A 26,162-nucleotide genomic window follows, 5' to 3' on the forward strand; every position below is an offset into this window, starting at 1 on the left:
CTTTCACTTTATTGCACATCATTCAAACCTCCCTGCGGGTTTGTGTGTGTGTGTACGGCTTCTGCTAACTGTATCAGACCACACACACACACACAGGTTTATTGACTTGACCTTTCTCTAGGTTGTAAGAAGCAGCCCAATTGGGTTTGACCCAGCCGCTTGACAAAAGGCAAACTAATGAAGACTTTGTGAAAGGCAGATTGATTTTTCTCTTCCTCCCTCCATTACATCCATCGCCGGGCGGGAGAGAGGAGGCAGGCGGCAGCCGGGGCCCCAGCTCATCACTCATTTGTTTAACAGGTTGGCAGAAATGAGGACACACCAGCAGAGAATGCCAGAAAATACACCCCGTGCTCCATTCAAATGACTTGGGCTGACAACATGGAGAAGAACTGCAGAATATGGATTAGCTGGATTTTTGGAGGGGTGGCGGCGGCGGTGGCAGAGCAATCTGGAAACAGCTCATCTTGGCCATTTGACAGAAACAAATTAAAAAGCTTTCCGTCTTCTCGTCCACATTATAATGTTTTTTTTTTTTTAACTTTCCTTTCCTACTACACTATATGCTGTCAAATACTCTGGTAGTAGCAGGTCTGACCGGACAGGAAGTGACCCAGATAACAACTCTACATTAACCGAGTTGTTCCTCTCGCTGCAGGTCGACTACTTACAGGGTAGATCCATATTAAGCTAAAAGTTGCTATTTATAGATTTTCAAATGTAAAAAGCTCAGTCGCTGCTAATCAGCTGTTAAATAGGAATCAAACCGCAAACAAATACGGCAAGGTCCAGATTCGATCCAATTCGATATTGATTCATTGAGAGATATTTTGGTTTTAATACCAACTGCTTAGTTATGAAAGAGATGACTAACATAGAAAACAGGAAATGGCCTACATTAAAAAGATCCATCTAAGGATCTCTCAAATGAAAATCGATATTTTAAACCCAACCCTGAATATTCAAAGAGCGGTTGAATAGTTCCCGGTGAATATCCAATAGTGCTTTTGCTTGAAATGCCCATCTCTGCTCCTCGGTCCATCAATCAGCTGCTAATACGATCACTATCAGTAACATTTACAGCCCACAAACCAAACCAGCACGACATCCAATTTCTATAAAAATGCTTTTCTTTTACAGCTCAGCCCGTTCAAACATAAAAATAAAAGCCCTGGGCTCTCACCAAACTCACGCTTTTCTTTTTTTTCTCCTCTAAATCCACAATGTCCAATATTTTCCTGGTAATGATATTTAAACATGTGATAGTGTAATAATTAGACAGCCTCCACTACAAAGCAGAACGAATTAGATTCACTCCACTCCAGACTAATTAAGTCGTGCATTAGAAAGGGGATAATGAAGTTTCCATGGCATTTTCAAATCTTTTAGGCAAATTTATTACCTGGGAATACCTGGATAGTCCCAGCCATAATTACTGCACAATTTGCATTAAACTTGCAACTATGTAAAATAGAAACAAAAAACAAAAAACAGCCTATTCAAATACAGTTTAGTTTAACACTGCTGAGAAATATATTAAAATCCTCAAGAAAATTAAACATGGATTCCCATAAGATGGAAAAATGTTTTACTTTTTAAATTTTTTTAATTAAATCAACTAATTTACTCAACCACCTGCATGTTTTTTTCTTTTATTACACTACTGCTACTACTTCATTTTCACCTCATTTATCAACGTCACAATGTTAACACACTTAGGAAATTAAGACAATATTATCCATTTGCTCACTGCAAATAGTTTTACAAGCTGTGGTTAAAGATAAAACACGTATGTAAAAGACAATCTGCACTAAGTTAACCACTGAAGACAGAAATCTAACCACATATGAATGAATCTCTATCCATACTCTGGTTTTCCTGTCATCCAGCTGACTTCAAACCCAAGGAAGTCCACTCTGATGCCTTCACTGTCTTCCAAATGGCAAGGTGTACTGTTTATTAATTCAACAGTGGTATTGGATGGGGATCGGTGCTTCCCTACTGTGCTGTTGGACACATGATTACGTTTTTCTACCTCGAGGCAAGGTTTATGTTCCTTAAAGGCGTTTCCTTAGGCTGCACTGGCATTTTTTAATTAGTGTGTAATTGGTGTCTGGTTTATTTAGGTTGCTGGCAGTTACGCTATCAGTAATTGTCGAGTACCCTCTGGGCACTTGGATGTACAACTGATAGAGAGCCCGAAAGTTGCAGCACTGTGGTGGAATTTGTGTGAGATCAGCAAAACGCAGGAATAAAATGTAAAATGTAGTAATGCTGAAACAGTGATACTCCTCAATCACAGCTGAGAAAGAAACAACAACAACAGCAGCAAGAAAAAAAAAGAAAAGAGAAAAGATTGCTTATAAATGCAGCGTCACCTCAATATAAATGTCTCACAAAGAGAGTGCGTGGTGCCAGAGTGCATCAGCATCTCAGTGAATGTCAAGTTTAATGACCGCGCGGCCATAACTCGCTGTTCGCTCTTTGTTTTGGCATTATAAAAATGTTCATTTGGTATTACTGCTGTGTTTCTCCTTCACGGAGGATCTTTTGTTGCTACACTTTTCTCTGCTCTTTTTTTTCTTTTCTTTTTTTTTTTTTAGCAGCGCACTCATCCACCACTGTCACAATTACACTACGCCACCGTGCCGAAATATTACCCAGCTGCATGAGTAAAACTGTGGAAAAAGTTTGTTTCCATGCGAGACGACGTAGCTGTAGCTTCATCCTGCCCTTTGTCTCTTCAGGTGCACTCCACCTCTTGACACAACTTGTCCAATCAGTTTTAGGTTCTCAACTTCTTAAATCTGTGAATTTTAAGGTTTTAACCAAAAATAATTAAAGGGATAGTTCAACATTTTTGAGATACAGTTGTTTTGGAGGCAAATACGGAGACTGCTTGCTGAAAAACTGCCCCTGAAGGCAATGCGTATCAGCGGTTTTGCATGAATCTACCTCTAAAACAACTCTGTCTCATCACGTTCTGTTATTATCTCATAGCGTGGTGAATGTGCAGGTCATAACTTGTCCACCAGAGTGTTTTGGAGTTGTTGGATTGTGTATTTGATGAGTTTGATGAGGGAATCCAAGAAATCCCATTAGCCTCCGTAGCGTAGCTCTGAGCAGCTCGCCGCTCTGCTCCGCCGTTCTAAAAACAGCTTGCACCGACAATTAAAGGTAACAAACCAACTGCTGACTATAGGGATTATAGCAATGGGCTAATTTGCCAAAATGTTGAACTATCCCTTTAACTGGAGTGTGTACAGTATGTGGTAGTTATTAGCAGACTGGTTGTGCGTCAAACTCCACCCCACAGGTTTAATTCTCCTCCAGCTGAGCCCAGCGCCTTCACGTTGCCCTCTCTAAATGGTGTCTTTAGTTTAATGGTCAAATAAAATAAAAAATAAACCTCCTGAGGGTGTTTACGAGCCGCTGGGTGCTACTGGTCGCAGCTTGTATAACCTCTGATCTATGTTTGTGCCACCAGAGGGAAAAAACAATGTGTTGATGCTTCTTTATATTCAAGGAGATTGCACGTTTGGCCTCCCCTTGCACCCTTTGACCTTTTAGGTATCTCTGCAGAGGCTGGGGATGTGCAGAGTTTGTGAGATAATGTGTTATTAATGGACTGCAGGACGCCGATAACAAACAGGATCTGGATTTAATTTGACAAATGATCCCACAGAACCCACGTTCCCAACGAATTCTCCGGCTGACTGTAGCAGAAATCCGCCCCTAGAAGCTGCTAGTGTCCTTCCTTCCTTTTTTTTTTTTTTTTTTTAAAGCCGGCTCACAAAGCTGCCTCTGCACTTCTGGGAAAATAAAGATTAGGACTGAACTGATCTGTTGCACAAAAAAAAGAAGGGTGGGTGGGGAGGGGGGTAAAGGATTTAGGCTGGCCTTCTCCCACCACTGCACTAATAGTTACAAATGGAAGAGTTTTAAAGTGTTTTAGCTGGCTAAAGAAGATGCATTGGATCTCAGCCCAGCTGGTGAAATAGAGAGAGGTCCGGAGGCTTCTGGGCTCGGCCAACGTCACCGCACGATTTCTCTTACAGTGTGTCTTCATGAGCGGGACAGAAATCCGTCTGCAGAGGGGAAAAAAGGGGCCTGCTCGTGTGAGAACGAATGAAAAAGCAGCGAAGCGCCCAGTCATCGTCTCATTTCCACATCACAGCCGTGTGTTATGATATTAAGAATAATAATTGACCCTATTTGTCAAATGGCTGTGATGCATATATTCACTTACCGCTTAATAAGGTACACCAGATAGAGCTAATGCAGTTTAATACAACTTGCCTTGCCAATAAATCCATTACGATTGTAATGCTTAAGTTTTTTTATTTATTTATTTTTTTTATTTGGATGTGTTGATGGTGATCTTTGGTCTCCATTACACCGACAGGTTCCTAATATTTTGTCAACCTTAATTCATATAAATGGGATGGATAAAATATGAGAAACTACCTCCTACTAGAGCCCAGTGCAGCCGAACAGCGCCACAAATAACAGCCTCCGAAATGACCATCCAATAATATCAACATCCTCTCAAACAGGCTGAATAAAAACAGAGGATTTATCGGCAGACTGGTGTTTTATACCACATTACATTTATCCTGGTGTACCTAATATATTGACATCATCATAATAATAATAATAATGATCCACTTTTCACTGAACTGGATCTAATCTTTAAAGTTCAAGACGGCTGAGACGTGGATTTATTTTATCACAGGAGTGACATGCAGCTAAGAAAATCCACTGGTAAATGTGTTTTGCATCAGAGAGGAATAGATTTTACAGACTGTAACAACAACAGCCTCATTCAGCGCTGTTAAAGGAAACAACCGACTAACAGCGTCGGATGAAGCGCGGCCGCTGTGTTACCGTAACGGCAGCGGGGCGTGAATTACTGGCCCCGACTGTGAATAATCCTGATGTATCATGCTCAGGGTTTGGAGGAAGAGTAAACAAAACAAAGCTCTCTGGGATGGCTTTTGCTTCAAGTGACTGTTCACAGCTGCTGTCCTGCTGCGATGAGCTATTTACAATTTGCAGAGTGGGGCTCGTCCAGGCAGAGAGGGAGGCAGTCGCTCTGATCACGGGCAGACATCTTTGTTGAGGACGGCGGTTACGTGGATGCGTTGTCCCGACCCTGACCGGCTCTTATTGAGAACCTCTCACCTAAAACTTCAACTTAAAGGGACAACGAGGAGTTTTGGAAAAGCGATGCATTTTCACACAACATTTATGAGCCTCCGTGCACCGTGAAATTCTTTGACCGGCGCAAGACAGACTCATGTTTTCATTCATCAAGAATTAAAGTCAGAGGTTCAAAGACGATCAGATACCGTCGTAGTTCCGACCATAAACGGCGATTCGGCGGCGTTATTCTCATGACTCGCCGCGAAACCGAAAGTAAAGAAACGCTGGTCGGCTCGCCCAGCATTTCCACCACCACTAATAATAACAAAATAATAGATAGAGACAAAACGATATATTTATCGCAAATGGGCCCATTAACAAGTGGTAACGTAGATTCATCCACATTAATATGAGACTTTTTTATTGTCGCGGAATTTTTCGTTCTGCCGATGGAGAAACTCCTCGTTGTCCCTTTAAACATGACTTTCCTAACTTTATAAAATGTTGCTGCTCTGGGTTTGTTGTCTACCGGCATGCTGCACCTGTTGACGTCGCCCGGTCCAGCTATTTGGTCAATATCTGGTCCGATAGACCATCGGATTGATGCATCCTTACAGGACAGAGATCAGTATCCAGGTACTTGTGCAAATCCATGTTGAGGATGAACTGCATTTTGTGTTTCATTGTCCGTTATATGACGAAGCCAGGCAGTTTTTGTTTCAGAAAATGCAAAATGTGAAGCCTGAGTTGTTTTGGGCTGATAGGGTTAAGGTAAGGTAAACTTAGAATGGTTCTTCAGAAAAGAAGTCTTTACTATACTTTCATTAAAAAAAAGTGCCTTCATCTGTGCTCTGATGATTTTGTTTGTGGTCTAAATATGAAATGTGTCTTGTAAGCCCTTATAGGCTGGGTGCCTTAATTGGTGCATGACACTTAAATAAATAGAAATTCATTCATTCATCCACATGAAAAGTGCATTCAATTATCCAATTCAGAGTCTTATTTTTCTTTACAGTAACTGTGTGGATGTGATGTGAGGACGCTTCACCTCCTCAACACCGCTATAATACTCTGATAAGCAAATGCTTACGGCCTTTAAATTTCACATCCAACGAGAGATTATCTGGCCCTTAGCTAATACGGAATGCAAGGTGGTAGAGCCTGCGATGCTAGAACGCTAGCCTTCGCATGGGTGGGGAGAAAATAAAAAGATGGGGAAGGAAGGAAGGGAAGATTGAAAAATAAATGGAGTATGTGATTGACAGGCAACGACTCTGGGTATTAGACCGAATTGGATTAGCGAGAAAGAATCAGCCGGCCATAACCCCCACAGTGTTTGGAACACATTAATATTGAATATCCAAGAGCACCAGCAGCACCACAACACAACCCCCTATCTCCATCACTGAGCTACAACCCTCGGCCACAAAATACTATATCCCCTCTCGAGACTCGCAGCCTGAAGGGCTTTCAAATCCAAACCAGCTCAAGCATCTGAAAGCAGCTCTGTTTTGTGCTGGTGTTTGCCAAGGGGGAAAAAAAATAAATAAGGCAACTTGTTGACAGGGTGGGGTGGGGTGGGGTGGTAGGGTCTGAGTGGTCCGTCTCATCTCCGTACATCGCTGCTATGCCTTCAGACAAGAAACCTCAACAGGTGGGTCAACTTCAAACAAACAGTGGGTGAATGGGGAAAGCCGGAGTGTGATGTAACACAACCCTGAATGGGTAATATGATCAGCTGAGGACACACAATGAGCTCATCTCCAACAGCAGATGTGTGCGAATAATGGTCGGAAAATTTGGCTCCAATCCCCCCGCTTACTGCTGCACGGAAGGAAAACTTCCATTCAGGAACGTCTTCGAGGTGTATTCTCTCCTATTTTACACAAGTGTGTGTGTGTGTGTGTGTGTGTGTGTGTGTGTGTGTGTGTGTGTGTGTGTGTGTGTGTGTGTGTGTGTGTTGAAACTGAAACGTCTGTGTGTGTTAATGCTGTTGAAACAGAAGACAGACGAACAGAGTGATGCGTTCACATGCGGTCGTTAGCAGGCCTGTAAATTTGGAGCCGTTTTGTCGCCAGCTATTGATCGTCAGCGCTGTTTGTATTCACTGAGTCGACTGCAGTAAAAAAGGAGAGAGGGGGAAAAAAACACTTGTTGTTTGCCTCAGCCCTCAGCATCACAAGAAAACACACAAAAATATCAGTTATTCTTCCCATTCATTATTGAACAGGCCTGGACCGAGTGTATTAGTGAATTTTTAATCAATCAATCAATCAAATTAACTTTATTGTCCCCTGAGGGAAATTTGTCTTGGGCCACAAAGTACTGCTACAGACAAAGACGGTGCATACACTGACTGTTGTCTGTTTTTTATCATTGGAAATGGGGTCTGCAAATAAAGATCTATATATTCATGTCATAGGAAGTGATGACACAGTAAAAGAAAAAAAAAGATAAAACCAATGTCTACCCAGTAAAAGAATGCTTTATATAAGAGAAGAATTTCTGACTCATAAAAATGAATAAAAATCATCTGGATAAAAGCCACAAAGTTAGTTGTAAGACGAAGGAGTAACTAAAAGATATACTGTAAGTAGAAGGAAACAGTGACTACAGCACCCTATGAGTTTTTCTACTGGGGAATTTGTTTGTTTAAAGGAGACATATTATGAAACTTTTCCACAAATTAAAATAGTTCCCAGGTGTCATAAAGACATATCTGTCACATGCTTTGGTGAAAATACCCCAAGGAGAGGATGAAAAGAGCTGTGATGAGCTCTTTTCATCCTCTCAAAACTGCCCTGCTCAGAACGGCTGGTTTCAGTGCCTGTCCCTTTAAATGCAAATGAGCCACTGCTTGCCCCGCCCCTTCTACTGGTACCAGGTAGAGGTGATACTATGCAAATTCGAATCCTAGTTACATCACTGGAAGGCAACTGAGAGAACAGCTCGTAAAACCACGTGGGAGCCTACAGATTACAGATTTTTTTGTCAATTCTCACATTTTGGGGGCTGGAAGACAAACACCCAAATATATGTTAAAGAGCCTTCAATAAGTTATATTTCCATAATATGTCCCCTTTAAAAGAGCTAACGAGAGCTTACATCTCCTCACTCTGTAGCGTCTCCCTCAAGGTAGCACTTTGTATTTGGAGTGAAGAATATGTGAAGGATCATTTATAATTATCCATGTCTTTGCGTCAGACAGATTGAAGGGACGGGTAGTAGTCGTTTCTGCCGACAACAATAGAACTCTCCTATAGTCGAAACTGTGTATGAAACTGTTCCTGCCTTGGCATCCAGTCCTTCCTCCTCCTATGTTTGACATACTTGCTGTATGACCTGGATGAATGAGAATATCCATATATGTTGCTGTGAGTGGTATAATTAAACTGACTTGTCATACTGAGGTTATCTCAGCTCATGGGCCAGACCACACCCTGTTAACATGGGCCACGTATACTGAACACGGGGATCATACATACAGACACACAACATCCTTTTTTTTCCCCTTTTACTATGATTTGACTAATCACTGATCCCCATTATTAACTTCAGTCAAATCAGGCGGCTGATGAACCACAGGCTGAGCCCTACTCCAGTTTTAACGACACGTTTTCAATGCAATATGTCGGTCACACTTGCACGCACATTTCGTCACCGTCCTGAGAAAACCACGGATCTCCAGAACATCATTTTTTCATGCGATCGGCTTTCAAGTCCAGATCATCAAACGTCTTTTTCAATGTTTTTTTCATTTAGCTTAAGAAGACAGAGAATTAATATTTCTGCCGATGAAAAAACACCCAAAACATCCTTCCTCTTCCTGTTGTCGTGTAGATTGACATGTTGCATCATTTTAACACCTCAAAAACCACCACCACACCCCTCTAAACCACCTCTGACTGACAGGTCAACCACATCACAGCTTCTCCCAGTTTCCTGTTGTGCAATGCAAAACTGAACGTGTGATGGCATCCTAGTATTATGCCATAAATTGGGGGGAGTTATTGTGAAAGCAATCAATAACCTCTGAATGCTAATGAGCTAGTTGTGTATAAACGATCTCCGAGCCAGACAAGACAAATTGCAACCTCCTGGCCTCGCTAATCCAACGGCTGCGACGAATGCACACGGCGCGGTCATTAATGGCAATGCCAGCGCCATAGATTTTACATGTGTGGGTTCGCCCAAAGCCCCATGAGGCTAGAAGGCCGCTCTGCTCAGCATACATCACTGTCGAAAGCAAAACAAATGCTAATAATGCTGCAGTCCTCCTATACTGTAGACCGCTAATGATCCAAAAGGCAATGCACAGTGCGTCTGGACCTATAGGGGACGGTGTGCGGCATATTAGTATTCGTCTTTGTCCGATGTTATTTCCATAGTGTTTTTGAGGTGGAAGTAAATCAGGCTGACGAGAGGAGAACTAACTGTGTAAAGTATAATGGCTCTTTAAAGGGATAGTTCAATATTTTGGCAAACAGGCCCATTGCTATAACCCCTATAGTAGGTTTGTTGCCTTTATTTGTTGGTGCAAACTATTTTTAGAACGAGATGGAGTTATACTGGTAAATTCATGCAAAACCGCTGATACACGTTCCCGTTGGGGGCAAGCAGTCTCTGCATTTGCCTCTAAAACAACTCTGTCTGGTAACGTTGTGTTATTATCTCATAGCGTGGTGAATGTGCAGGTCACAACTTGTCCACCAGAGCATTTTGGAGTTGTTGGATTGTGTATTCGATGAGTTTGATGAGGGAAACCAAGAAATCCCAGCAGCCTCCATAGCGTAGCTCTGAGCAGCTCACGGCTCTGCTCTGCTGTTCTAAAAAATATCATGCACCGACAATTAAAGGTAAAAAACCTACTGCTATGTCTATAGGGATTGTGGCAATTTGCCAAAATGTTGACCTATGCCTTTAAGGAGGCCACTTCCTGCATGTGTTTCACAATAAATACCTTACAGTGGAGGCAGAGGATCCTGCCCTCTGAACTGCTGGCAGCGCTTTAATGTGAAACAGATGGAGGAAGCGTGAGAGTGTTTTCATTGACATTGACGAGCAGCAGCAGCAGCAGCGACAACAGAAAAAAAAAAAGAAAAAAAAACTGCACAATGGAGGGTAAGAGGCTCCTCACTATATAATATGATCACATTCGCAGAAGTTCTGCTCACTTGTCAGGTTTACACAGAAAGGCAGCGAGCTGATTTGCACCGGATCGGGTGGAGAGACCGGGGGAAGAAGCCATTAAATAGGGGCAGTTATGGATCATTTACTCTGGATGTTTTTCTGGTGTACACTGTCTGACACCGCGGCCTTGGCCGAGGTCTGTGCTCTCCGAGCGCCCTTCTAGTTAAGTGATGATTTAAAATGAATGAAAGGCAGAAGAAAAGCAGAAGAAATCTAATGAATTACTGTGATTTTTTGTGCGTAAAGACAAAAGAGAGACAGAAGGTGGGTGACGAAAAGACAGAACAGCATGAGTGGAAATCTAACAGGCAGACAGCAAACCATCTAGAACCCATAACTCCTCCATACACCAAATAAAACACCGTCACATTTGTAGAGTGTGTCAATAAGCAACTGCCCACAGTAGGAAGTGGACGAGCACACGCACACGCACACACAGAGCAGAAAACCAGGTCCATTTCCTGCAGCAGGTGAAAGCCTGTGGTGTATTGATAGGATTCAGTAAAGACTCCTCCTCTGTTCATCATACTTGCGGCCGTTGGTATGAGTGGAAAAGTATAGGTGGGTATAATTATGTATTATGTATATTATACATACATAATATGTATATATATTATGTATTATGTATATTATCTGACATTTATACACAATTAAAGGTTACGAACCTACTCCTAAAACTATAGGAGTAGGTTCGTAACCTTTAATTGTGTATAAATGTCAGATTAATTATACCCACCTATAGTATTCTTTACCAGACAGACCTCCTATACGTACATGCTGACATTTGCAGCTAAAGGTGAGCTGTGGAGCTGTTGCTTTTCTTTACTGGCAATGGGTCAGTTTGCCAAAATGTTGAACTGTCCCTTTAACACAGGGTGTAAAAACATGGTAAAACCAAACACCACCAGTCTTCCCTTTTAGCCCGACCTGAAAATCTAATTCAGATCTTGTTAAGGCGGACCAGCTGCCTCTCTGATAGTCAAGTGCATGTCCACCTGTTTGCTGATGTTGGGGCTACGTGCTCAAAGAAAAAGTACTGCTACAGATAGACAGTGCATACATTCATAACCGTACCATGTGTGCTGACAAGGGAGTGATGAGACAGTAAAATAAAAAAAAAAGATAAAACCAACATGTCTAAAAGAAGAGAAGAACTTCTGACTCGTAAAAATACATGAAATCTTCTATAAAAGCCACAAAGTTAGTTGTCAGACTGAGTAACGAAAAGTAAATGGATATAAATAGAAGAATACAGTGACTAGAATGCCCTATGAGTTTTTTTTTTCTGAGCAATTTTTACTGAACAAAAGGGGAGCTCATATCTCCTCGCTCTGTAGCGGCTCCCTGAAGGTAGCACTTCGTATTCAGAGTGAAGGATATGTGAAGGATCATTTATAATTATCCATGCCTTTGCGTAATACAACTCAAATGTCAAAGACAGATTGAAGGGACGGGTAGTCGTTTCTGCCGACAACAATAGAAGGCTGCTATAGTCGAGAACTGTCTTTATGAAACTGTTCCTGCCTTGGCATCCAGTCCTTCTACTCCTCCTCCTCTGTTCATCATACTTGCGGCCGTTGGTATGAGTGGAAAAGTATAGGTGGGTATAATTAATCTGACATTTATACACAATTAAAGGTAACGAACCTACTGCTAAAACTATAGGGATCATGGCAATGGGCCAGTTTGTCAAAATGTTGAACTGTCCCTTTAACACAGGGTGTAAAAACATGGTAAAACCAAACAGCACCAGTCTTCCCTTTTAGCCCAAATCTAATTCAGATTTTGTTAAGGTGGACCAGCCGCCTCTACGGATTGGCTCGCTGATTGTCAAGTGCACCTGTTCGTTGATGCTGGGGCTACGTGCTCAAAAAAAAAAAAAAAAAAGAGCTGTAAGTGGGGAAAAGTGGACTGAAGCATTAGACAGAAGTGGTTCAGATGATGTGTGCAGTCGGCCTGAAGGGTTTATTGACGACTTGTTACTGACATTTCATTTTGCTAAGGCTATTTCAGGGACTAATTCTTCCTCAGTCAAGTGTACGTTAAAGGCGCTGCGACGTTAGATGACCGGATGATGATTATATTTCCATCCAATAACTGAAAGCCCGTCTTCGAAAACCTCTGCAGGCACAACACAACTCCAGCTTCATAAACGCACACAACACACAAATCAACACATTATGGTCATTTAACCTCAGCGGCACCCTGGCAGCACTTAAAAAAACATTCAGTCTTAACTGTTTAAAATTGCATCACCTGGCACCTTCATGCATCACAACACCCAAAATTAAGCCCAGGGCCAAATTGCACTTAACTAGCTCTCGGCCCCAGAGCTGACGTTACTGCAGTGGAACCAACAGTAGAACTTCCTAACACCAAATACCTGCAAAAGTAGTGTTTCACATATAAAACAGCAAAATCTCTGCATTCACACTTTGCTGTTATGATATATTCTTATTATGACACTGAAGCTGCTGATTATTCAATACATTCATTGATTAAACATGTTGTGAGAAAAATGTCTTGACATTTTTTTTCCAGATTTTGAGTTGTTTTGGTGCAAAAATGAAGAAAATCTGCACCTTTAAAGCAACAAGTTTGGTGTTAATGCTCAAAAAAAAAAAATGTGTTGGAATTTCCAATCATGCCAGTGTTAAAATAGTTTTAAAGCCAACCTTTGATTAAATATCATTGATTCACCATTCAAAGTGATTCACCAGTGTAAATCTATTTATTCAACATCAAACTCCGTGTTGGCTTTCACCTCTTGTCACCTTTCTAATGCATTGAAAATAGATGGAAATCAGGGCTTTATTTGATTTACCGCAGAAATCCTTCAAATTTGAACCCCTCACATCCTCTGCTGTATTTTTATTTTTTTTACCAGGCAACGGTTTCTATTTTAAAGTGAATTGCTGGCAGCGAAAGAGGCCGATGGAGCAGGCAGAGTGGAGCGGCACGGCGCTGCTGGTGTGAAGAGCATGTTTAACTTTCCATGACTTTTCATGTCCGTGACAATCGTGGCTGTAATGCCGAAGGCGATGTGTGTAATGTGTGTAATATGTGTGTATTTCAGCTGGTGTATTGTACGCGTATATATATATATATATATATATATATATATATATATATATATATATATATATATATATATATATATATATATATATATATATATACTGTCCTACTTGTGCGGTTTCCCGTCCGAGCTTGGAAGCTGAGATCGTGCCTTGACCTGAAGCACAAATACTGGGTAATAGCAATAACGATCCATCTAATTTATTTTGCTCTGAGCTTTTTCCAAAATTAATGCTCAATGACTATGCATGAGCAGGACTGGAGCTCGGAGAGTTGATACAGTAGCAACACTAACGCGCTAGATGTACCTCAGAGATGGATACGGTATATAAGCCTAATATAAAGCCTAATATACCATCATCTCCCCATGCAGGCCTGTGCTGTGTGGGATGCGGGGGCTTGCCCCTCGGCTATGACTGGACTACACAAAGGCTAAAAGGCACACACATATAGACACAAATGCATGAGAGACGTGGACTGACAGTTTGAGTGCATATACATGCAAAACTACCTCATCAGTCACTGTGCGGTCTATATTCCCTACTGGAGAGACCTCAGCGCCGGGAGGCAGCGAGCAGATGACCTGGGGCGAGTACATTCATCCTCATCCTCATCCTGCATCCTCCTGTAAACTACTGAAGCCCGCCCCCGATCGATCCACGCCGGCTTTTCTGAGAGGCGTGCTGTAACAATCTATATTAATATATATGGATTTAAAATATCAAAAGCCTCGCAGGCTCCACAAGGACTATATATTTACAATGGCTTTATAACACCATTACAATATTCATTACTCGGGCCTTATACTCCTTGCTGCTAGCGCCCTGGCCTTGGCCTAGAGGTACAGCATGATTTGTCTTCACAGGGGTAGATGTTGGACATCCTCATATATTACACTTGCCTCAGATCTGTGGGTAATTTCCAGTTCCTAATTTCATCCATGAGAATTTACACTCGCTGCTTCAACCGTTTTTGAAACTTGCATAATGGTTTATAAATTCCCCAATAAATTTTTTCCACTTTACAATTTCCCAAAGTCCTGTGTGTGACATCTTCAAATAGTTTTTTTTTTTTCTTCTTTAATATCCCACCCACAGTCCGATTCAGTTTACAATAACATGAAATACTAAGTTGCAGCTGGAGGGGGAAACAATGTTCTCTGGTTCCAGCTTCAAAGCAAACCAGCTTCTCATTACTAATGAATCTAGTCAATTTTTTTTTCTTCCAAATAATCAATCATGTCTAGTCTCTACAGTGTGAGAATAATGAAAAATACTCATCAATCCAAAGCCATGCCTTCACAAACCTCACTAATATTCAGTTTCCCCAATGCATAAGACCAAGAAAAGTCAGCTGAGGAGTTGGAACTAATGAGTCTTAAGTACTTCTGCTTGAAGAGAGACTCAGTTTTACTATTGTATATCATTAAATCATTTGCAAATTAATTTCCCTGAAATAACCTCCTGCTTTCAGCTCCATTCACACACACACACACACCGGCCTTTTGCCCATTAACATAGTGAATTCCAGCCAGACAGGTATTTCCACTCTGACTGCGCTCCAGTTCAGATAAATGACATAAACGGTTGCACATAAGCTCAGCTGATTGATGACTACTGTCTCTTTACCAACACGAGCGCTGGAAATGAACGAGGCCTCCGTTGTTGGCAGTTCTCTGTCTGCATCGGAGCACACGGGCACATTAATGTACATACACAGCAGCAGCCCTGCTAGTGGAGACACAGCTATTATAGCCATTAGACAATTAAAGAGAGCACCTGGAGGGGCCAGCAGTAACTCTATCTGACACACACACACACACATGTCTGGACTCCACTCTAAGAAAAGAAGTAGGACCAGGGAACCAGAGGCAATTAGTCCAAACGGTCGAGACAGAAATAGGACTTCCAGGCTGCCAAGTTAGTCCGAGAAAGAGGCAGAACTGAGATTTTTATTTCAAGCTCTAAAAGGTTGGTGGAGTTTTCTGGTGAAACACACACACACACACACACAAACAAGACAAACCTAGACATACACATGCACACACATACACAACGGGGAAAAACAATTGTGTTGGGATTGGGAGAGAGGGGGGGTAAAACAAACAAACTGAAAAAAAAAACTACTGGACTGAATCCTGAAGCCAGAAGAGAAGCAGAGGAGGAGGAGAAGGGAGAAGCAGGGGGAGAAAGTAACAATGATGAGTGGAGTGGATGAGGAGGAAGAGAGGAAGGAGAGAAGAGGAGAAGAGGGTAGAATAGAGAGGCATGTAGAGACGTGAAGAGAGAGAAAGAGAAAACTGGTGTTTCATCTTTCCTCGACGGTCGGCTTTGGATGGGCGGGAGAAACCTTTTCAAAACCACCAGTCTCTAATCCACAGTTCTCTGAACAGCAAGGCCTGCAGGAGTATGTGCGTGTGTGTGTGTGTGTGTTTGTGCAAGCCGTGGCTCGGTTGGCTCTCTGCATGCACGTGCATTTCAAAGAGGAAGAGGTGCTGACAGAGGTGACGAGCTGACAGGATGTTAAGCGATTGTCCTTTTAAGACAGTGAGCTGAAAGGAGTGCGCTCTGCAAACAAACCGTCCTTATGGCTAGTCAAACGCTCATTAGCATCTCATCTGCATATTTAAACAACACTGAGCGCCACCTCATCATACATAGCCTACACACACTTACACACACACACACAGACCAGGAGTGGGATGATGAGTCAGACAGGACAGCAGAGGTTGCAGAAAAAGGTGAGTGTGTGTTTATTAATTAGCAACAAGTCTATTATTATCATTATTATTATTATATTAAAATGATGCTGCCACAGTTACAGGGCTTCAGCAGCAGAGCCTGGTGTAACTCCAGGCTGGAGGTCCTGGAGGGAGTGTCAGGAGATCCAGGGTGTCCCCAATTTAAAGGATCATAGGGCAGGATTTGAGAGAAAATACCGGAAAATACCCATGCGTTTTACGTTTTTTAAATAATAATGGGTGAGGAAGCGTTCAAAACCAAAAAGAACGAGCCCATCCGCGTATCTCTCCATTGCCCTGAACGGGGTCTGTGCTGCAAAATGCGCTGCAATTCAGGGGGTGAATTTCGCGCGCTGGCCGGCGGACCTGACGTCAGCGCGTCCACGACTGCCTTCGAATGGATCAATGGAATGGACATGAAGAGGGCAACCGCGGCAGAGCCATTGATATAGTAACAGAGTGGCGACACTACCTGTTATATCAATCGCTCTGAACCACGGTGGATCCAAATTACTGTTATTGCCAGCAAACGACCCAGCACAACTGAAAGCCCTGTTAACCCCCCCCCCCGCCGCCACTCTCTCTCCCCCTCCCTTCACACACGCACACAGCAGCAGGCAGGTCACTAACTTACACACCCTCTCCCTCATCACTAACTGTCTTATTATTAGCCGTTAGCCGCAGCTAGCGGCTAAGCCGACGTTATAACTTTAACAACGTTATCAGGCAGGTGGACAAACGTCCTCTTTTGCCCGAACACGTCCACTTTTCACGTCCTGGCCGGCGTGTCCGCGACGCGTCCGTTTTTATTTTTTTTTAATGAAATCATATGTCCGGTGTTGATTTAGTTTGCATGGGATCGCGGACTCTGACGATGCGCTCCGACACCCGGAACCGGCGCGTTAATTCTCGGTACCGGCCTGTAGGAGCCCATACAGATCCATGCAGAGGAGCTCAGAGGAACAGACAAGCAGCCCCCTGCTGCAGCACAGTGAAGAGGCAGGTGTGTGTGTGTGTGTGTGTGTGTGTGTGTGTGTGTGTGTGTGTGTGTGTGTGTGTGTGTGTGTGTGTGTGTGTCTGTCTGTCTGTGAGAGAGAGAGAGAGAGAGAGAGAGAGAGAGAGAGAGAGAGAGAGAGAGAGAGAGAGAGAGAGAGAGAGAGATAACCTAATACCCCCCCCCCCCCCTCCCCTCCCCAGATAGGAAAGACTGCAAAGAGTAAAGTAAACAGTGAAGAGTCTGTGCGCGCTCCCGTGCCGGTGGCTTCGCTGGTTGCTGTAGTTACGCGCAGCGGCCGTCGCGTCACTGGCCGTTCTCATTAATCCTGCCCTATGATCCTTTAAACAGTCCACGAACAAATATTTTTTCCAACGGATATCTTAGTTACAAGTGACGGACGAGAGTTTTGCTATATCTCATTTTTCACATCACTATATCATCGTTTAGACTAATCTAATGTTTGTAATGTCTATAAAACCAATGATTGGACAAACTATTTCTGTGTGCACGTTTTTGTAATTAATCGTGGATATCGTAACTTGGCAGGGCTAACCGTTAGCCTGCTATACCTGTTTAACTTAAATAACTCAGTGACTCAATAAACAGTCCATGAAAAAAAAAATTTCCTGCGGATATCTTAGTTACCACATGATTGAGCTAACTGGAGTAGTTTCATGTTGTGTCTGACAACGGGAGGGTTTTAACAGTTGAAGCCCTGATGTTAGCTTAGCTACTGCCGTTAGCTGTCCCTGTTAGCTACCACTGATGCGTTAGACACCGTGACTCCCCCCAAAACTGAATAAATACCACATATCAACACAAAACTGCTTTGCTCATGCACACAGAAATAGTAATGTTTCTTCAATCATTTCAGATTTGTCTATAGTACAGTGATAGTGGCGTGAAATCATGATAGCCTAGCTAAACTCTCGTTTGTTACTATTTTTCTCATTCAAATTACGAGCTGGTTTTCTACCGGCAGTAGTTGTAAACAACAAGGCGATTCGTTCTATAGACTATCTGTGCAATTGTAGATTTTCATGCTTTTATCAAAACCAATAAAGTCAGAAACAACCGGTATATCAGCCACAGTCAGAACACATCATGTCTACACTTAAGATGTCAGCCATTACTGGCACCCCATTTACCCCCAATTTACACTTAAAAAAAAAATCAGAGGTAACTTGGAGAGCAGGGTTGAGGCCGCACTAAAAAAAGTCTGATGCAATGATGCAACCGCCTGCAAAAACACTGAACTTTATAATGATATAGACAAGAGATAATCTATATTTCATGTGCAGTGATGGCATCTGCCTGATACATTTCATGAGGTTAGTAGTTCCCACAATGTTTCCTTTCAGTACAGTAAGTGAACTGAGTGTCCTTCAGACTGGGTGGGGGGTGGAGGGGGGGGTTTGCCGGGAACAGAGAGTCTCTTCTGTCAATTTCACGATGAAGCGCATCACAATTATCAGACAATGAAGCATGTGGAGGGATAGGTTTCAGTAATAACTGTGGTTGTGATATGAACTTTCGCTCCTCTCCAGAGCCGAGCCGGACCGAGATAACGACGTGTTCTTCCCCTCATGAGATAAACGGTGCAGTTGGCACAGTGAAACTGATGTTCACACTCTTGCAGATAAACCGGTTCACACAGGAAATGTGAGTATGAAGGTCACCAACCTCACATTTGACATATATACGGTGGCATGTTCATCTCTGCTATAGTCATTGTTCAGACACTCCAGTATTTTCCGGGGTAATTCCTCACTTACAGTGCAAAACCACCGAATTACACCGAAAAATGAGATGTTAGAACTCAATAAAGTTCAGTTTCTCTTTCATTTACATCCATGTGCTCTCTCCCTTCTCTTCACATGTAGGTTCAGTTTCCTTCCTACTCTCGTTTTCCGCTTTAGGCGTCAGTTAAATGACAATATCATTAAACCGGGTCTCAATCTGGAACAGAGACACCCGCCGTCTCGCTCAAAAACCACTCACAATTTCAATATATTCCAGAGCCGAAATGAAATCCTTAAAATGTCCTCCACTCCAGCTGCTCGGAAACGTGTCGCTGCCAAATGGAAAGTAGTTTTCTGTGTCAAATAACACAGGTGTTCTAGCATCCAGCGTCTGCCCCATCCACCTTGATTTTCCCTCTGTTTATCAGCCGAGGTGTTTCATTATTACCCCCCGCCGCTCTTGCCTCCAAAGCCTCTCCGAGAGCGAGCAAAAAGCCCAGTGTGCAGGCGGCGGGGAGGAGGGGTTCTCCAGGGAGCCTTTGATTTTTCGAGCAGACAAACAGATTTAGCTGATTGTAGGATTGTGGCGGTCACTAACAACAAGCCGTTTATCCTTTACGGAGCAGCAACCCCCCCAACCCGCAACCCCCAGCTGCCTGTCCTCTGCCCATCACAAACATAACGCTCACCCACTGAGACCGCAGTGCAGCGCAAGGGCCAGATCCCTGGATAACCACGGAGTCAGATGGTGCAGAAGCAGAGCATCACACAACTTTATCTTCAAATAGCTTAAGAAGCCCATGGGCTAAATAAAAAGCAGGCCATCGGGTCAGGGGGAGCATGTAAGAGTGTGTTTGCATGGCTGTGTTTAGTCAACACAGATATTGGCTTTTACTGAAGCCGGTGCTGAAAAATTAAAAAGATAAGATCTACAGACAGAGAGGGGTTGGGTAAGAGCCTTAAAACCTCAAGCTGTCAGGTGCAACTACGCCCGAGTGTGGCTTAAAATATCTGAAGAACACATACTGTGATTAATTTGTTTTGTCATGTCACTTACGACTGCAAATGATCTCAGAATTTGTCCTTTCATCATTATACAGTACACAAGTTAACCAGCTGCTATTTTTAGTCCAGGAGCAGAAAAAGGCAAAACGCTTCCAAGAACAAAACTTTCACTACAATGTACCAGAAGGCTTTGAGATGGAAATCAACCAATCACAGCAGCACTAAGATACTATGACTACTAGAGGTTCAAACTGTGACTTCTTTCAATGCTACTATTATGACTTCTTATATAACTAATGCTGCAGGAATAAAGTCAAATTTGATTAAAGATTATGAGAAATACTGAGGCCCAAAAGCAAGAAACGAAATGAAAATCCTACAAGAGCTGAATCCATTTGAGTCCACTGCTGTTCAGATTGGGGACATTTACATATTACAGGCGTATTTCTCTATATTTCAACATTTCAAAGACAAAGCAATTCATCAATTACATCAAGGAAATAGTCGGTTAGTTGCAAATGAACGCTGCGATCCCAATTGTAAGCAATTTTCTGTTTTTACAGACGATCCTATAGCACTATCGGTCTGGTTTTGATAGTATCTATATTTAGATGATTGAGCCGTCAACCCCTACTAATAATGTAGTGATAACGGCAGCATTTATCCAACACAGGATCCTTAAGTCTTCCCCTGGACTGAAGTGTCAGCTGAGCACCTCGGCGGTGTGTTTATTTGCTAGCTCTTAATCAATTGCAGTTATCAAAGCAGAACAAATCTGCAGGTTTCATCCACTTCACCTCGTCTGCTCACTTACGACTGACAACAGCAAGATTTAAATCAATAGCCGGGACCAAGGAATATTATTATAGCCAAATAAAAGCGCTGACAATTGTCATATCTGATCACATGAGGCAGCTGGGTCAATATTTAGCTTACCTACCAGGTTTGTTGAAGACACAACTATGTTTTTTTTGTTTTTGTTCCTCTTGGTTATCTAGATTCTTTATAACCAGAGCAAAGGTCATACTATATATTGAATATCTATATAAGAAGATATTTATTTAAGCATGGTTAAGACAAGCCGAGATGACTGTGCCATGTTTTCCTACCTTTGATCTACAAAATACTGTTTATCCTTAACAAGTGAATAACATCATGACAATCCACTCTGATGTAGAGCTGTTTATGGAGCATTACAAGAAGTTATTTCAGTTAATCAATGTATGTAGACTGACTCCACCATATGTGCAGTCTGTCTGACATGACCCGTGTCATGTCGAGTCGTGTCTTTCTTTGTGTTTTTCAAATCATTACACTTCCTCCCAAACGTTTACAATGTGTTCATTAGTTGCTTCATTAGGCTCCAAGGTTTTGGCAGACTTTGCACTTGTTTTCCCGTCAGAAAATACTGCACTGTCATGGCCCAATTCTGCAACACAGAGGGAGTTTATTCTGAGATTATGATGAGTCTATTTACGAGTCTAAAGAGCTCTCACACAGGTTTGTGGTTAATCTGTGATGCCGATTACGACACGACTACAACAAGAAATTAAATAAAAGACACATGATCGGTCTGAATCAGCTAGTGCTGCCTCCTAAACTTACCTGTAATAACCCTTGTATAAAAATTTAACACATTTGATTATTTTACGGTTGCTTTTGTCTGACTTTGGTCGCCAAATTTTGATGCTGACAGGAAATGAGCGGGTGTTACAGAAAGCACCGTTTAAAGCACTGCAGGGTTTAGTGCAGAAGTCAAAATCAGATCACCAGCTGATGATGGCAGAAACCTTAAAAAGAAACAGTGGGTATGCGTAAAGTGGCCTGAGCCAGAGTTTCAGTGATCCTGATGGAGCTATTAAAATGCTCAAAAAAAGCAACATCAGAGCCCCTAGTGAGAAAAAAAAAACTCTCTAAAGCCCTTGGTACAAGTGCTCCCCCTTTTTTCGCACAATTAAATGAACTTGGTATTTGGTCACTTTATAAAAAATAGCCCACAGCATTAAAAAATGTGAGTTTCTACGGTGCTTAATAACTGCCTTAACAAACGCTGGAAGTATTCAGAAGAGTTGGCAGTTGTTTTCCCTCAATGAGACCAATGTAATATGTTGACTTTACTGCTGCCACTGTTGTTCTTGTCTGAAGACATAAACACACAGCTGGAGGGAGGGAACTGGGGATTTAGAGACTCCCTGATGGGTGCTTTAAATTCATAATGTGGGCTATATATTCAGAAAAAAGAAACTCTAAATGTAAAAAGCCAAAAAAATGTCAGAATGACAGACATTTAGCCATTTCATTCCACCTTAAACTTTGGTACTCAGCAAAGCGAAAGCCTTGGAGGCATGCAGTGTCTTATTGCTTTCCTTATTCTCAATGTGGCAATACGCTACAAGTTAGTTCATTTCTCTCTGGGATGAAACACTACATTTCTTTCATGGGTTGTGTTTTGGATCGTGTCCCACTGCTGCAAATGTCATCATGAATACATTAAACATGTGTCTACATGATGACAATCTTTCATCATTATTGGTAAACCGTAATTTGTGAGCAGTATGGCCTCCAGCTGACGTGAGGAGGTCCATGCGGTTGACAGCACCACGGCAGGGTTCCTTAACCTTTTAGTGGCACGTGATGTCATCTTAAAGTCACAAACATCCCCCATCTGCATTTCTAACAGTGTGCATATGATACTAAATACATAAACAGGTGTCAACAAGGCCCCTGAGCAATATATTGATTAAAAAAAACATTGCATATTGGATATTGTAGAGTATTTTGTTTAAGTTCAATCTTGTCTTTTAGGGTCTTAAAAGTTTCATTTCTTTTCTCTGGTAATGAATTATTAGTGTTTCCCATTATTTTCTCACATCTTCTGGGAAAGGATCCATAATCCACACGGGAGTATTCACTTCATTGTGTCAATCATTGTGTTATTTCATTTCGTCAATATTGACCATAGCTCTGAGGCTGCTCAGGGAAGTCATATCATCTGACCTTCTTCTTATGAGCTCTGTGCCACAAGCGACCCAAACATATCTGAATTTCAAATGATTTTCAATGAACGGCCGATATCCGCGCACCTGAGTGTCTATATACACCAGACACGTGTGCTCAATCAGGAAACCAACCTCTAATCTGCTAGAGTGAAACTACCAGTTTAACACCTGAATGAGTAAATGGGAAATGAAAATCACTCCATGAGCAGATCCTCTGAGAAACGCTCTCCAAAGTCCCTCCCTTGTGTATGAAAGCTCTTTTTTTCCCCCTCTCCAAAATAACACTTAAGAAAGATACCCCTGTCACATCCACCTCGATGCAGTCAGAGTTTTCAGTGTGCGTATTATTTTGCATTACGCACACACAGTTGCAGAGCAGGGATCATGGCAGCACAGCAGAAGGCAGCAGGCTGACTGCACAGCATCAGCAGCCACCTGAAACCACCTCTGAGACTCCACCACTGGGCTTTCCACTTGTTTCCCCTACCACACACACACACACACACATACACATATACACACACACTGCGCAGTGACATAACACAATAATATCAGACAGACATGCTACCTGTTGGTGTTTTTCACCCTGCTGCAGGGGCTATAACGCTTCTGCTCTCGCCGGTGTGCAACGAGAAGACATCAGGGGGCAGAGAAGATATACTGGATGTACAGGGGCACTGTCACACTTTCTATATACATGCAAAAGGCTAAATGACTTCAATTAATGATATGTATGTCATATATTAAACATTGCAATGGGGAAATCATAAGCCAGGCTATCAGATGAGGCAATAAAACACCCCATCTTCAAATTGTGGAGCACACACTGTGAACATACATCATATTAAGAGCTGTGCAAGTGCGTTTTCCTCTCCACATCTATGATCCTTATAGTGTTCCCACTTCATGGTTTCACTGATCCCGCCTGGCTTCACGCCAGCCCCGTATTGTCCCGACACGGGAGACTTGAAAGACAGGTAGATCAGCCCGGAGGGGGGCGACGGATCCTGGCTGCATTCTTTCCCCTTTTCCCCACCGCCCCCACTCAGGAAAATTACGTGTTAAAAGGGGAGAGAGGGGGGGAGACGTCACGCCAAAGTCCGTTTAGAAATCCCATAATTCAACGTGTCAACTTCGCTGACAGGTACACGTCGATATGACAAGACAACATGGCGACAGATGATTAAGCCGGACACTACGGATTGTTCTGGCACTTTCGGCTTTAAGTGTCACCTTTAATTCAACCAGATGACAAGTTGAATACTTTGTTGTTACAGTAGGCTACACTCATTGCTTCATCCCCGCGCGCTGTAATGTAACGTTAAGCGACATCGCAGGCAGAGGAGTTTCACAATCGAGCATTTCGCAATAAAGTTGCAATTTTGTTCACTTTCAGGGCTCGTTTGTGTTTTATATGATAGCCGAATTGTAGAGGGGATATTCATTTTTCATTATAGGTGCTAAAACATGTTATTTCGTGTATAAAAACTGACTTAGGACAAAGAAATGTTACAATGTGTCGGATTTTTCGCGGGGTTTGGAGTGACGTTTCCCCCACTTATAACGGAACAGTGCGCGAGCTCAACAGATCCTCCTTACCTCCTTGACTCGAGCTCGTCTCTCGCGGGTCTCGGGGTCCACGGGCTCGTGCCCTGTCGCCCCGGGCGGCCGGTGGTACTCAACGAAAGGTAAATTATTGACATCCTTCCCACCTCCTGGACCCATAATAACGTTACTCTCCTTTATAACTTTCTCCTTCTCAATGAGAATGTCTTGTTTAATCTCGTCCGGTCGTTTCTGTAGAGTATCCTTGGCCTCTAACAGAGCTTTTTCGTGGTCTTTCCTGATCTTGGCCAGGACCCTCTCGTCGTTTCCAGCCGAGCCAGAGTCGCTGCTGTCCGGACCGGTGCGGGTGTTGGTCTCCACCGCGGAGGAATGAAAGAAAACTCCGCTAAGCAGCTTGGACGAGTCCGGTAAGAAGAAAATGGCCCCGAAACATAGCGTTATAAAAGCGCTGAACACTAATAACAATATGAATTTTTCTGTCAACCTGAAAGAGGTCGGGCTGGCAGACTTCCTATTCGGAGTCGCGGTAAAAGGCAGAAGAGTTGGAAGTGGCATTTTTTACCCCTCTTCTTCCTTCAACAACTCGAACCAAGAAAAAAGAAAAAAAAATGAATTTCAACAGTCGAATTCACTCGCGTCGGACTCAGTCTCGGTTTATTCCGTTCAGAGATCCATATCCAGCTGATGCAAACGATGCGAAACGTGGAATAACAGTGGTAAAATCTCCCGTAAAAAGTTGAGGAGTAAGGCGCCTGTCCATACCGGAGACTCTCTCTCTGCAGACAGACCGAGTGAGTCCAACAACCGCTCACACAGGAAGCCACGGCGGAGGGGGCGAGACGGACAGCAGCGATGAGCTAATCACTTTCTGCCCTGTGAGTGGTTGGGGACGTGGTGGGCGTGGCCCCCCAGCACCTGGGTATAAAAGCCGCTGACAGCGACGATGAGTGGCTTATTTCCCCAATAACTGTAAAGCAGCACACACCGTTGCCTCACTGAGCCTGGACAAAGTTAGAGTTTTTAAAAGTATAATATGATTATATTAAAAAAAATTCTGGTAATTTAACTATAACTAATTTGTTATTTCCCAGCTTGGGATCAATAAAGTCTTTCTGCCTGTCTGTCTATCTGTCTGTCTATCTATCTTGGACCGGTTTAACAGCCCATGAGCTGAGATATGAGATATGAAATGTCAGTAGTTTAATTATACCCACCTATAGTATTCCACTCATACCAACGGCAGCAAGTTATGTTGAACAGAGGAGGTGGAGTTAGTAGAAGGACTGGATGTCAAGGCAGGAACAGTTTCATAAAGATAGTTTTGTCTTTGACATTTGAGTTGTCAATAAAGTATATCTATCTATCTAAAAGATTAACATATATCCAAATATATATAATTGACTCATTAAAGCAGAAGTAAGTGATATATTTGTGTTAATATAAGTCTTAAATAGTTATATCTTCCGACAGCAATCACTTACATAGAGTGTTTGGTCTGAAACACGGGTCTGTCAGTCTCTCTGCTCTGCTCTGAGCCGAGGAGAAAACTTTTCTCGTATCCTACAGTTTTTATCCAATGAGGAGAGAGAACGGCATGAAGGGCTGTGTGTGCGGCCAAGGGACGCCGTGAATGTGGCGACGTAGGGACGAGGACTGTTATGGTGCGTTCAAGGAAACTCGTATTTTTCCGACCGTGAAGT

At 42.7% G+C, this 26,162-nt stretch overlaps 1 protein-coding gene across 1 annotated transcript in view; it reads right to left on the bottom strand.

Annotated features, from left to right (window-relative positions):
• The window catches only part of man1a1 (mannosidase, alpha, class 1A, member 1), a 170,348-nt gene extending 145,005 nt beyond the window's left edge, over positions 1-25,343 (bottom strand). The window contains exon 1 of the mRNA XM_084001324.1: positions 24,496-25,343. Coding sequence (XP_083857450.1) covers positions 24,496-25,017 — 522 coding nt within the window. The 5' untranslated portion in view covers positions 25,018-25,343. The remainder of the gene's footprint in view (positions 1-24,495) is intronic.
• Positions 25,344-26,162: the final 819 nt, after the last annotated feature.

Source organism: Trachurus trachurus (genome assembly GCF_905171665.1).
Source record: "Trachurus trachurus genome assembly, chromosome: 24".
NCBI classification, from domain to species: Eukaryota; Metazoa; Chordata; class Actinopteri; order Carangiformes; family Carangidae; genus Trachurus; species Trachurus trachurus.